At 38.8% G+C, this 14,544-nt stretch overlaps 1 protein-coding gene across 1 annotated transcript in view; it reads left to right on the forward strand.

Moving 5' to 3' along the window:
- Positions 1–14,544, forward strand: part of SKAP2 (src kinase associated phosphoprotein 2) — a 172,470-nt gene that overhangs the window by 137,950 nt on the left and 19,976 nt on the right. Inside the window, exons 10-11 of the mRNA XM_037041260.1 lie at positions 8,863–8,940; positions 14,365–14,477. Coding sequence (XP_036897155.1) covers positions 8,863–8,940; positions 14,365–14,477 — 191 coding nt within the window. The remainder of the gene's footprint in view (positions 1–8,862; positions 8,941–14,364; positions 14,478–14,544) is intronic.

Below are 14,544 nucleotides of genomic sequence, written 5' to 3' on the forward strand. Positions count from 1 at the left end.
CTCATATTTGCTTCTGCACTCACTCTGCTGTGATGTTGTTTCAGTTCAGTGTAAGTACAGTTAGCATGTGAAGAGAATCCAGCCTCATACAGATACGTAGTAGGAAAAGAGAAGCATTTTAATAGTGTTTGCAGGGTTTTGTGCATAATCATCATTGGTACTGTACTTAAACTTGACAAGGGGTCAAAGTTAGTTGCAGTGTGGAGTCCAAAACCGCATCAGGGAACTTTCACACTCTGTTACAGTAACATCAGTGGATCTGTCTGGTACATTGAGTGGATCCTTCACCCATGTGTGTTTTTGTAACATCATTAACCAGTTGGAAAATATTGGTTCACTACATTGTGCAGAGCTTCCAAATATTGACACAATTAATAAAGCACTTTCATGCATAGCACCGCCGGTCTCTTTAGAGAACTCTTTAGATACTGGGGCGCCGCCAAGCTCACAGTGGCAGATGGAAGTCTCTAAAGTTCCAATTTTTACTTGAAAGCTCAAATGTGATCGTTGGCAATAAACAACTGTCTGTTGTTTTCTTTCAAATAAGAAGCTTGCTTAGGTCACTTTTGAGAACTACCTGCCACATTCCCAAGGCTGAGTAAGCATAGGTGGTCAGTTCCTCTTTCAAGTGAAAACGGTGTTGCCTGGGCACAGCCGCTTGCCATCCACCTTCTGGCGCATCTGGAGATGGGCACAGACGCTGTATGTGTCCTTCCCATTTTATCCCCCAGAATGGGAAAAAGACATGTACTCAAGGTCGTCCTTAAATGGAAATGAGAATTTTACGCCTTTATCGAGGATAGTTTTAGTTGAAATTGGCTTGTTTGTTTGTTTTCAGTGCGAGGCAGCGAAGAACACAGGGACAGTTTGGTTCCACTGTGTTGATTTATGCTGAGGTGTCAGCAGCTTACCCATCATTGCATTGCAGCGTCAGTGCAAATGTTGACACGATGAAAAAGGCAACTATCTTAATTTTCTTATGAAAATAAGAAAAGACCCTCCCAGACCCCACAGCCCTTGAAAAGAAACCAGTGTTGGTGCCTGGTATGTGGAACCAGTAACGGGCGATGTTTTCTCCAAGGGTCTGTGCTTTCGCTTTCTCGGGTTCGGGACGTGAGGTGAAGGCACACTGCCTGCGAAGGGGAGGAGTGTTTCTACATAAGCAAATGGAGAAGAGAGACAAAGCCTAAACGGCGGAGCTTGGCATCCAGATGTCTGCCTCCCCTGAGGGTGGAGTAGGGAGTTGTAGACCCTTATTCTGCAGCCATGTTACAATGCCATGGTCTTCACACAACTGGCTTAGGATCGGATGGTGTGTTTTTTACAGATGAAACTTTAAAATGAACCAAAATCTAAGTTGAGATGACATATTTTACTTTCTAAAAAGGGGTTCGGAACCGTTTCTAATGAAGTCTCTGTACATTTGGGATATTCTTACTTAAAATGAGAATAAAGAAAATGCAGAAACTGAGTAAAGGTTCTAGAAAGGAGATGCTAATGGATAGGTAGGTCTTAGATGATTTTTAAACATTTTTATTTTTTGCTTATCTCTATTTTCTGACTTCCAACAATGAACAGATGCTGTTTTTATAACAAGAATAATATGGAAAAAGATTAATTTAAATTTTAAAAATGAACTTACATGTGGCAAACTATAATTGTGCCAGACATCCAAAGCCATCTAACGATTACTGTAACCATATATATAGTGGTTACTATAATGGAGAAGTAATTTAATTTGGACTTTCTTGGATTAAAAGAATTGTCACTCTGCAGAAATGATTGATTTTAAATAAAAAGCTAAGAATTTGATCTTTAAAGAATAGTTACAATAATTTTACATTATAACAGGTAGTGGTTATAATACCCTGGGACAAGAAGGAGCCACATGTCATAATTTTCCTCTGCTCAGTACTTTTTAGGAGCAGGATCATTTTCTGACTTGCAGTTGCTCCTGACAGATTCTAGCCCAGGGTGTCAAACTCATTTTCACTTGGGGTACCTCAGCCTTATGGTTGCCTTCAAAGGGCCGAAATAATTTTAGGACTGTATCAATGTAACTACTCCTTAACTGTTAAGGAGTTGAAATTACATCCAGCCCTTTCTTTGCCTTTTTTGCTTCCCCTTTTATGTGCTTTCTTTGCCTGTCCTAATTGCCTTTAGATGATCAGGTCTGTATAAGACTTCCCTGAACAGACAGTACCTCTAGGGCAGCAGCAGGCTTGTTCAGGAATGTCTGTGGTGTGTGTGCCATAGAAGGCGGTGCAGGGAGAGAAGAGCAGGTCCGAGGCGCACCATCTTGGCCAAGTCACTCAACAGCCCCTGCTTGGTTCCCCTTTAAACAAAAGAAGGGGATTACATGTAAGGTTTCTTCCAAGTTTTCCTCCTGATTCTGTCAAAAGAGATCCTTGCTTGAATTTTATTTTTCCCCCCAAGTCCCAGCCTGATGTTAACAAGTTTTGTGTTTGCAAAAAAAAAATTATTATTTTTGTACTTTCAGAGTTGTGCACAAATTATTAATTTTAATATAGTACAGAAATTTACAATGATCTAGTGACACCTTTTATTTTTGAAATGCAGTGTTAAACCCTACAAGAATGAATGTCAAGGCTGAAAATTAGATTGTGTGATTAAGCAACTATTGCTTATTTTGTTGCATTTTATATTACATTAGCCTTCTTGGCTGATAAGTTAATAAATGGTTGCAAAGCACCTCGCTCTCACGGTGATTAACCTGCTGGTGCATGCTCATCGTGCGTTCTTTTCCTCCTGAGAAATGTGATTATCTCATTGTCCTCCCCAAATCCTGTGCAAGTGCTATGGGACAGACACTCTTTCCACCTTACAAGGATGATGCTGAGAACTAGAAACAGTGTCAGGGTTACATGAGTAACTAGAACCTTAACAATAGGCCCCGGTTTGCCTAATTTCCAGAAGAGCAAACTTTACTCTAAATATGTCATTTCAGTCATCTTTATCTTTTTGGGTTTTTTTTAAAGTTTTGATAATACGAAAAGGCACATGCTTTTATCTTTACAAAAGTATATTTGTTATTGCTGTAAAATGGCAGTCTATTAAAGATAGAAAAATTCTTTAGAAGTGTATTTGAAATTATCAGTAGAGCAGGGGTTACAGGCCCTTAAGGAACTGACTTTTCCTTATCATCATAATTTTGAATTCCTTTGTCTGTATCCCCTTCACTGTGTTCTTCCATTTTTCCAACTCTTGCAGTAGCTTCATAGCTAGTCCCAGGTCTTAAGAAAGAACAGGGGGAGATACGATTTGTGTAAATCCTTCCCGCACATCCCCCTCTTTTACATAGCACTGCTTGGACTAGCCAGAGGGTCTTTGGTTCCCATCTTCTCCCGCCCAGGGCCATCTTGCTTGCAACACCCCGGACCTGAACCCTTGATGAATGTGCAGGGTGGCCTGTTGCTCTGAAATGTAGCTGAACTTTCACATCTTGGTTTGTGGAAAGACTCATCTTAACCGTCTACATTTAAACATGTTTTCCGTATTGAAATTAAGTGAGAAAGAAAAGCTGGCTGGCCTAAAAATAAATCCATTTTCAATTATGAGTTTGCATTAGAGACATTTAGAAAACATCAAATACTGTACACTGGCTTTAGGGCATTTCAGCCTGTGGAACGTTAGATGTGGGGAGGGAGAGCTAGGAGAATAGAGAGGAGAAGATGTGAGTTTGGGGCATCCCAACTTGAAATTCCGTTTCTAAACGCATCTCTAAAAGGATCGATCACTTAACCTAAGATGTGCTTCAAGAACCATGCTGTGGTAGGATAGAATTTACCCATTTATGTGAAAATGCTTTCCATGTTCACGAACAGCCAGTATTTGAATGAAATTTTAGAAAACAATCTATCTACAAACTGAAGATTTTAATGAAAATCAAGGAAGCGGTACTATGACTTACAGCAAGGGCTTTAGGGGTACGGGTTCAAGTTGAAGTCTTAGCTCTTATTCCAACATCACCGGATATGTGAACCTGGACAAGTTATTCAAGCTCTGTAAGTTTTACTTTTGCATCCACAAAATGATGGTAAAGGTACCTGTTATTACATTATAGAATTGTTATGAGGATTTAGTTGTATAATGGGTCTAGTATGAACATTTAAGCAATAAATATTAACTTCTTGAGACAAATATATGGCCACATAATCAGTGAAGCCCGGGCAGGTTGAGATCTAAACCTGAGCTTCAATTCAGAGTGTAACTTTTGATTCTGTGTTTTGTGTCTTTTAAAATGCACTGTAATTCAGTAGATCCCTTTTCTAAAGGTATTTAGTGAGAAAGGCAATAATTGTGCGAGTCAAAGATTTTCTTATGTTGCTGCCCTCTTCTCCCTGGCAATGATAAATAGAAACAGACTCAGAGATACAGAGAACAGAATGACAGCTGTCAGAGCACAGGGAGGTTGGGGGCTGAGTGAAAAAAGGGAAGAGATTAAGCAAAAAAAAAAAGAATTAAAAACTCATAGACACTCAAGAAATAAAAACTCTCATCCCTCTGATGATGACCAGAGGGAAAGGGGACTGGGAGTAGAAGAGGGTGAAGAGGGAGAAATGGTGGAAAGAGACTTGACTTGGGGTGGTGAGCACACAACACAGTGCACAGATGATGTGTTATAGAGCTGTACACACGAAACCTATATAATTCTATTAACCATTGTCACCCCAATAAATTCAATAATTTTTTTAAAAAAAATTAGGCCTCAGCCCTGATGTGGACATCACATATCCTGGTTTGGGCCTAACAAATTGTCCTGAGGCTTTTTCAAGCAATGTCAGTTACATGTGTCATTTGCTTCATTTCTGTTGTTATTGTTGTTTATTCTTAAGAAAATTAGTAAAGCAGAAATAGCCATTTTGTGAAACCTACATAGTTAGAGATATTTGTGATTCTTATGAGGGCAATGATCTGTCTGTTATGCACTGGATCAGTCCATGAATTAAATGGATTAATCCAGCAGGAAAAAAAGGGGTCTCGAGTTTTTCCTCAGTTAGCATTTCCTCAGTGGTCACTGTCTTAATAAAAGGCTCGATAAACGTGAAAAAGATGAGCGAGAGTAGAGTTTAAGCTTTTTGGATTCTATCAGATACGATTGCTCCTGGAAGTTTTATATTTTTGACAGGCTTTAATGTTAAAACCTTTCAGTGACTACCGGAACATTTCTGATACTCATTGATTGGTTTACTAAATGTGTAACTATATTTGAACCATATTCTGCATTTTCACTTTACCATTATTTCCATCCTGTCTGATTGAAAACCCTCCTGATGATCCCTGTAACAACGTGTGATTGGAATACTAACTTCACGTGTTGAGGAGTTGGTGCTGCAGCTGAGAGGCGTGTAAATACAAGCTGCTTATTTGCAAGAAGCTTCCAGATTTGCAATATGATTGCTATGGAAACCACATAATGAAAACCTTATAACCATCTGTGTGGTTTGATGGATTTTACTGCATAGCTGAGCTGTTTTTGTTTACTGTTATTAAAATGTTGAATGGAATATCTTAACCCACAAACATGGACTATCTAAGGTATTAATTAGTATTGTGTAATGACACCATGCCTCAACACCAAAATAAAATGTTTAACAATGAACCCGAATAGTATACTGTGTGTTTCTATTTCTAATATGTTGCGAAGGTGCTTATTTCCTGGAATCTTAGTCACTTGGCCTAACATATATTTTTGAGTGGTGTAGAGAGAGAGGTTTGCTCTGTTTATAAATGAGTGCAATAGAATTTATTTTCATGATTTTTGAATTTATTTCTTCACTCAGTATTTGTTGAACATCTCCCTTATATCATATTTTATTCAAAACTCAGTCAGAGTTTTTTTATCCTAAGATTAAAACAAACACACACACACCCAGATTTGACTTTGTTGTCTTTTTATGGAAGCTATTTGTATTGTTAGTACAAGATAAAATGAGTTGTTTGAACATTGTTAAGACAAAATTGATGTATGGAACACAGAAGGCTTTGACCTAAAAATATCAGTACTAGGTTTGAAATGGAGAAACAAAGTGATTTTAATCACTTTGAAATACTGCTTATTAAGCATCTCATGTGGCTTTCAATTTGGATACTTACAGTAAATATTGATATTAAGTAAATATTTCTAATATTCTGGTAATTTAAGAATATATTGTGCATATTAAGGCACTTAAATTTTAATAAAATAAGAATAAATTCATAGTAATAAATTCTAACTTGTTAACTTTGCCAAGAGCCAACTTTTTTCATTTAATTATTATATTAGTTTGATATCTTGACAGTGACTTTGGGTGGTGAGTCTCAATCCCATAGTCTTTTCTTAAGAGCCAAGAATACTGCTCCTTATATTGATGGGATTATGGCTTTTGACTTAAGGACAAGTGCCCTTAACTATTTTTGAATTTACTTCTTACTATTGTACTTATGACCAAATTGTGAGAGAGGGAGCCCTGGGGGAAATACAAGTGTGAAAAGTAAGAGAGAGCTTCCTCTCTCACTTTTTAAAATATTAACGATCTTTAAAATGAGTAGGTTGGACAAAATGACTGTAAATGTCCCCGATTTTGATGAAAACACCCTGTTAGTCCGTGTATGATAGCTCGGCCTGGAAGTCTGGCATAACTAGCTAACTGTTGTTGAAGAATGAGACAGGATTTAGTATCAGACTTTTTATGAGGTCTTTTATGTATGGATTACTCTTTGACTAAACCATATTAAGTTGACAGTGTTAGGTTCAACTCAATATATATAAATTATCAAATGTTTCCATCTCTTCCTTATATTGGAGCTTTTCATTATTTTGTTTGAATTGAATTATTAAAATTTGAAACAGTTGTATTTGTCTTACAAGCATAATAATCTCCAAGCCTGATTTAAATGTTGATTTTCCTTAAGCACTGCTTTAAAATTTGCATGAGCCTTCTAAATTTGCATGTGCAGTCCTGACCTCTCTACCAGCCTTTCCAGTCTCCCCTGGACATTTCCTCTGGGTTGCCCTACCAGTGCATTCAACGTCTCCTGTCAGAAACACAACTCCTTGTGTTTCCTCAGCAAAATGGCTTATCTCTGTTGTTCTCTTTTTTAGTAACGATGTTCCTATTGCTCAGTTAACTAAGCTCAAAACTTCAGTCATCCTTGGTTGCTCTCCCCCCTCCATAACCCTCCCCATCCAGTCCGGTACAGAGTTTATCAATTCCACTTCCTTTACCCCTCTTGACCCCCTGCTTTCCATTTCCTCTGCCCCTTCAGCTCAGGGCTTCCTTCCCCTTCAGCCAAACTCCGAGTGTCTCTCTCTCTCCCAAGCCCCTCCTCTAGGATCTGACACAGTGGGAGCAGATGAGCCTGCCTTGGGCATAATTTCAGTCCTGCCCTTTCTCCGCTCACAGATCTTCTGGGACTTGCATTCCCCACCAAGTAAAAGTCTAACCTCCATGGCAGGATGTGCAAGGCCCTTCAACGACTGGTCCGAACTACCAGCATTCTCTCCCACCCTGCTCTCTCCCTCTGAGTACCATGTTCTTTAGCTAAAAGGAATGTGGCGGCACCTTGTTCTTTTAGGGTATTCGTGGTATTCCCCGTTGGGTGGTTTCTTCTCCGTACTCCTTCATGCCTGGACATCACATGTCAGGTTTTAGCCCCCTCTCCCGTTTTCCTTTGGATTCTGTCTTCTGTCCCTCTGGGTTGTCAGCTTCCTGGAGGCAGAAGCTCTCTACTGTCCTTGTCCCCTTGGTGGAATCTCTCTTTTACATGTAGTTAATACTCAATGAAGATTTATTGGTTGAATTATTTAATAGTCATAACAGCTATATTTATGTATTTAGCACAATTATCTTTAAAGTTCTGGATTGTTCTTGAAGTGGTGATTCTTTTTGAACCCAGTGTTTCTTTGGCATACCATTTCATTCATATGCCCTGCCTTAAGTATTTCTAAGTTTTATATATCCTAGGTGAGGAAAGTGGTAATATAATAAGTGTTTCTTTGTTGTAAAAGAATCAGTCTATTGACTCTGTTAAAATCTGTTTTCCTTAATCTTACTATATTTCTTCTTATAACTCAGAGAAGGAATGTGATGGGAGAGTATGGAAATAATATAGGTAAGGCACTTAATGTATTTGGGCTAAGGAAAATGGACTTGATAATCACAAACCTGAGTTTGAGTGACAAAAATTGGAAACTGCTTTACATTTTCAATTCTCAGTGTACTCACCGGTTAAATGAGGATTTAAAAGTTATTTATCTATGAAATCTATACATCTGCTATAGTGTATGACACACAGTAGGTTCTCAGTATAATTGTAAGGTGAGGTGGGTATCTTGAAGGATAAGGATCCTTCTAGCGTCCTCCTGTGAAGATCAAGTGAGTCAGCCTACAAAGTCTCTCATACTCAATAAGAGACTGTATTTTTTATTACACGCTTTCCTTTTGCTAGAATATCGCTGTTTTAGGGACCATGGTTTGGTGTGAGGTACTCCTGCCACAGAGTAATGTCGTCCGTCTGTGTAGTGCTGGCCATCATTTTACTGGACATCAGGGCTTTTCCGGATCTGAGATTGTCCCAGATCAGTCTCTGCAAGGATGTAACACAACATATTCGAAGCACTAGTGCATATCTTAAATTTTATTAAGCTAGCTGATGAGGTTGCTATTTGGAAATAGGTAGAGGTTTATTTGTTCAGCTTCAGATTATTGACAAAGGAATGTGAATTGTTGAGTGGTTTCCTTCTCTGAAAAGGAATCTTTATGTGTTATCAACTTGTAGTTTTGCTCTTAAGATGGGGAGTACTGTGTCGTTATCTCAGAGGAAGCCCTTCAGTGTGCCCTGTGCGTTGTTTACTTGCAGAGGAGGAAGAGGACGGCGCTCCCGGGAAGGTAGAAGAACAAAGGAAGATGAGTCAGGACAGTGCTCATCACACCACAGGTAATGGATCGCGCGGCTTCCCGGGGAAGCTTCTGTTGGTTGTGTTCACGTTCTTACCGCCCCGCAGACGTTGCCACAGCTCCCCAAAGCTGGCTCCTCTAGTGCGGGTATCTTCTGGCTGAGAAACTGCTTAGCCCCATTTAGGATGCATGAAAACCACTTGAGAAGGATTTATAAAGTAAGCCAATTTATACAAGGTATTCCTTCCTGAATTACTTTGTAATGACTCAATTAGCTTTCATTTCTGCACAAAGGAGATTTAGTTGCATAAATTAGCTTATCATCATTGAGGAAGTGTCACTGCTAAAGGACAGTTTATAGATACAACATGCAGTTGCTGTCAAACCTATAAGAATGTAATATAGACATCTGTGTATACTTTGTGCTTGAGCAGAACAGACTTCTGCCATTCAGATACTAACAGGGGACAACAAGTTGCCCAGGGGACTGGCAATGTAGACATCTCTGAAAAGGTCAACTTGACACAGGCTCTGACAATCGACCCACAGCTCTGTCTTCTTTGATAAAAATCAGATAAACTTAAGACCGCTAATTGATCTGCAGCCTGTTTAAATGTTGGCCATGCATATCTTCATTGCATATGATTAACACAGAAAGCAAATGAATTGGGTAAGAAATGCCAGGGCCCAGTGACAGCAGCTTGAAAATTAGAAAAGGATGCCGGTGGCCTACAAGTCCAGGAAGGATAGCCCCCTTATCCATTTCCACTTGGCACATTGCCCCATGTACTAATTATGAGACTGAAAAAACTGCCCGTGCTACAGACAAAATCACACAGTATGCTCAACTTTTCTTGCTGATTGTTATTTCCAAATAACAGGAGATAAACCATATCTGTAGTGTAAGCACGAGGTGAGTTTTGATAAACCAACAATTATTTTACACGGAAAGACAGAAGGCTGCCTTCTTATCAGGGCTTTACCCCTCTTCATAGCCTCATGTCAGCTGGGGCAAGGTCTGCCGTATCATCCCATGTCCTGCAAAGAGCTGGAGCTGGGGGTCACCTTCCCCTCTCTGATACGTCCATACATCACTCTTTCGAGCTGTCAGAGGCAGGGTGGACAAGAAGTGTGTGTTCAGGAAGTGGCTTTCCAGAGTCCTTCCTACTGTGACATGTGGAAAGGAAACAGAGGCCTGATTTCCGGACCTGGACAGGAAAGCAGGAGCAGGTTGCTGCAAAGGTTTTGGTTTGCTTTTTTCAGAAAGGAAGTGAGGATGGAGTCATTAGATGTTAGCACTCAGGCCCTGTAAAATGCAGCTATAAAATACTCCAGCGGAGTGAAACCTTGAGGATGATGTTCACTAGTAATTTAAGTATATATGTTTTATTATGTGTCATAAGCTCCTGCCAAAAGCATATAGCTTTCTTTTTAAGAATTTCCATGCACGTGTAGAACATAGACACATATAGATATGCTTTCGACAAATTTAAGTATTTTGTCTTAAAGCAATTGAATTTTCCAAAAACCCTTTTATAGAGATTATCTCCCAAATTTTTGCCTTTGAGGGAAGGGGAAAAAAAATCAGGTTTTCTTCAGAGGAATGCATTAAATAGATCTAGCTTTTCATGCAATAGCTATAAATTAGCACTGCAATAATTCTTATCTTTCGTGACATGAAATTCTTTTCAAGCAACAGTTTTAACGCTTTTGCATAGCGGTGACCTTTGCCCTCCCCAGGCTGTCAGAGATGTAACACTAGAAGTTTGTTTGCTGTGTGGGGCGGAGAGTTGACAAGGGTATTACTATCTTGCTGAGCATCACATGATGTGAACTTCTAACCTTACTCAAGAATGTTACATATTTTTCACATTGACTGATTTTACTTAAAAAAATCAGACTAATGTAAAATACGTAAGCAAAAACAAAATTAATCTTGGATTTCTTACACGCTCTTTTATGTTCAAGCTTATATATCTTGAATATGTTTGTTATAATAAATATTCCATTTGATTTTTTTGAATAATATGTACAATATGCTTATCTTTCTAAAATAGTTTTTCAACCTATAACACTACTGAAGGAGAGATTCTCTATTATTTTATTGTTGTATATTTCACCCATTGTCATCATTCTCAAAACCTTTGCATTTTTGCAAAAGTATCTCCAATGTTTAGTTTATATTTTCACAATAATTTTATTATTGCCCAATGATCTGCTTCTGTATTTTTTTAAAAAGCAGAAGCAAGTCTATTGTTTAAATCTGTCACAGGCTGACTAATTTAAATTTTTTTCTTTCTTTTTTTAATCATTCATGCCTCTCAGGACAAGAAACATTGTTGATTTTTTTTTTTGTCATTTTGAAAACATAGATCATGATGTGGATAGAATAAGAAAAGCTGTGCTGTAAAGACAACAGGCTTAATTTGTATTTGGAACATATGATTATCTGTGGTTTATGATGTTATGGTTCATCCCATGTCTCGATATTTTTTAGAAACATACTTCACGTGGATTATTTTTTCAGTGCATAGGTGAACAGTGTTAACTTTTGGGAAGCCACTGTGCTTATGAGGCTCCATCTGTGGATAATTTTTTGGTGTATGTTCAGCCACACTTAAAATTTTAAAAAGTAAGACAGAGGAGATCACTGCCCTCTAATGCACACGATAATTTCTAATTTTTATGTCTAGAATTTATACCAAGAATCATAATGTTACTTTCCTGAGGAGACTAAGGCTAAGAAACGTGTACTTCCACATTTTCTCCCTAGCTGGAATTCTACTTTATGCTGAAATAGCATGCAGAAATAGAACAGTCAATTGTCTATACATGTAGCCATGTGACACAAACAACTTATTATTCTTACCAAAGCTCACATATGGGACACTGAAATGAGGTTGGTCTTTGGGTAACACCATCATGAAGATTACAGGAAGCACAGCGGAAAATGCGTCCTCTCCCCAGTACTGCTGTGTTGCTAGCTTGGTCACCTCGTAAGGCAGTGAGATTTAATGAAACACTCATGATGCACATCTAGGGAGAGATGTATTTGGCACACGGTGGGGGGCCTGTGCCCCTCATGTGCTCCTGTAACTCCCATTAGTGTTAATGGGAGTTTCACCAAGCGCGTCGAGGGGAAGAGAGACCCCAAAGTGATAAGGATGATTATGCATTAGAAATCGTCATACACTTTTCATTTCCTTTCTTCTTCCCCCGAACCTCTTGAAAATCTATTGAATGAGAAACTATTGTGAGAGGGTCTGAAAAAGGAAACAGCCGGCAGCAGGCTGGACAGCCGAGGAGGCCACTGGCATGCCACCCTGGCCAAGCCACAACTTCTACTCTCCTTTTTAGCCCAAGTTTGGCTCTTCAGCCTTTTCAGATCAAGCCTAAGGCTGAGCAGCATGGGGAACACACCGGAGCCTCAACTATGCAGATCCTTTTACCTCCTGGCCAGTGACTGCAGGGGAGGGCCGTGCATGTGAAATGATGTCATCCTCTTTTTGCTCTAATTCCCGGACTTTTAAACTGACACTGACGGACTGCATGGGGCGCAACATTTGACCCATTTAGCAGTTGATTCAATCTGGCTAGGATGTTTCAACTTCTAAATCTCTATTTATCTAAATAAGTGGTTTTTAAAGGAAATCAGTCACTTTATTATTAAGTCATTTTTTCTAAAAAAATAATAATTTGACAATGTTTGCCATGATCTGTCCAGCCAGAGTGCCCTCTAGTGTCCATTTATAGAATTTACTTAATATATGCATTGTAGGGGAAATGTAATGAAAGGTGGCCACAAGCATTGTTAGTTCTTGGTTGGATTCCCAGGCTTGTGCACATCCCCGCTGGTATCCGTGATGAGTGCTCAAATGCTAGAGTGGAGAAGTCAATAAGGTATTCCTCTCTCTCTGTCTCCCTCTCTCCATCCCTCCCTCTTTTCTTCATTCCTCCCATGTCCCTTCCCCATCCCTCCTTCCCTCCTTCTCTTTTAATTCTTAGAAAACAAGAGGAAAAAATTTAATAGGAGGATTTTGCTAGATGGTATATTCTAGTCCTTGTTTATATTCTTAAAAAGTATAATTAAAAAGTCACATCTTTCTAAATATTCAGACTCCCTATTATTCAGATTTTCTTTTTGGCTTTAAAAAATGTTTTCAATATTGAGGAGAATTTTTAAAATTCCTAATGAACATAGCACTTTGTCCATAACACAAACCATGTGTAATAAGACGAATGCCCTAATGCCGTGCTCATCTGACTAATAGCTGTGCCAGAGTTGCCAAGGAGCCTGCTGTTGGAGAGCCACACAACAAAACTACGATGACAACACTGCTCCAGCATGTGCCTCTCCACAGCCATCCCCTCCGAATTCAAAGATGACATTCAGTGATGGAACTTGTTAGCACGTGTGTGTCCTGCCTGGTTCCTGAACACAGGGACATCTTACTGATACTGCTTGCATTCTTTTTGCATTAACTCATCAAAACTCAATTATCATGAAATTAAAAACAGGAAACAGTTCTCAGTGTAACAAAAGCATCTAGTATATTTAACTCTGTGCTGTGTTTCAGGAGCCCCACATTGTGTAAGTGACAAAGCATTTATTACCCAGTTTATTGTGGTATCACAGAGCGGAGAGTGCTAAATAATCAATCAGTTAATGGTCTGTGTGGCAGTTTGAGCACATCGCATCCATTGTGCTTATGCTGTTAGAAGGATGAGCTGATAACTCCAGTGCATGTTGCGTGTTTATTCAGAGCCTAATGTCCCAAACCAGGGCTGACAGAAATCTTGAAAAATGCAGCTTCAGCATTGGCAGTTTCTAAGTTGTTGAAATATTTTTTGAATAACTTTTAAGAGGCTTTGGGTACAAAAGTCCTGAAAGATAAGAGCTGGAATTACGCTTTGTATTATTTTCACTTTATCCTCTCTCTTGAACTAGATTTAGGTTTTAGAATTTTTTTTAAAAAAAAGTTTTCTAATTTGGGTTAGATTTGTACCTTAACTCCTTTATTATTTTTTAATGAAGTGCCCCAATTCTGTAAGGTGCTTATGTGCAATGTGTTTATCACATCTTTGGATATTGCTCACTATGCAGTGTGGATCTCACCTTCAGAGCGTGTTGCAAGTGAGCTTAGGTTCCTATGTGACATAAGGGGCAAGTAACTCTTAGGCGCTGGTTTGATGAGAAAATGTCAGTTATGGGTTTTAGATGAACAAGGAAGGGACAGAAAAAAAAGAGACATTCAAAATCAGATCTTTTTGAAAATGCTTCTGAATTAAAAGGTAGTAAGAAGTAGGATTCTTGTGCGAATGTCTTAAACATTTTCTTTGAATCAAGACTGACTTTTTTAGACTCTTTTGGTGGTTTGAGGTGGCCCCTTAATTTCTCTCGGTTTATTTTTAAACGAGGGTCTCCTACATAGAAGCTCTAACTCATGTTTTCTCTTCTTTCTAGGGGATAAAAGCACCGACTACGCCAATTTTTACCAGGGTTTGTGGGACTGCACAGGTGCTGTTTCTGATGAGTTATCATTTAAACGTGGTGATGTGATTTACATTCTTAGCAAGGTAAGAAGATACTTGAAATGACAACTGTAAGGGGGAATACAAAAGTGGATTTGTATGTGTTTGGATT

The sequence above is a fragment of the Sturnira hondurensis genome, unplaced genomic scaffold, assembly GCF_014824575.4.
Source record: "Sturnira hondurensis isolate 20B ecotype Veracruz unplaced genomic scaffold, ASM1482457v3 Scaffold0002840, whole genome shotgun sequence".
Taxonomy (NCBI): domain Eukaryota; kingdom Metazoa; phylum Chordata; class Mammalia; order Chiroptera; family Phyllostomidae; genus Sturnira; species Sturnira hondurensis.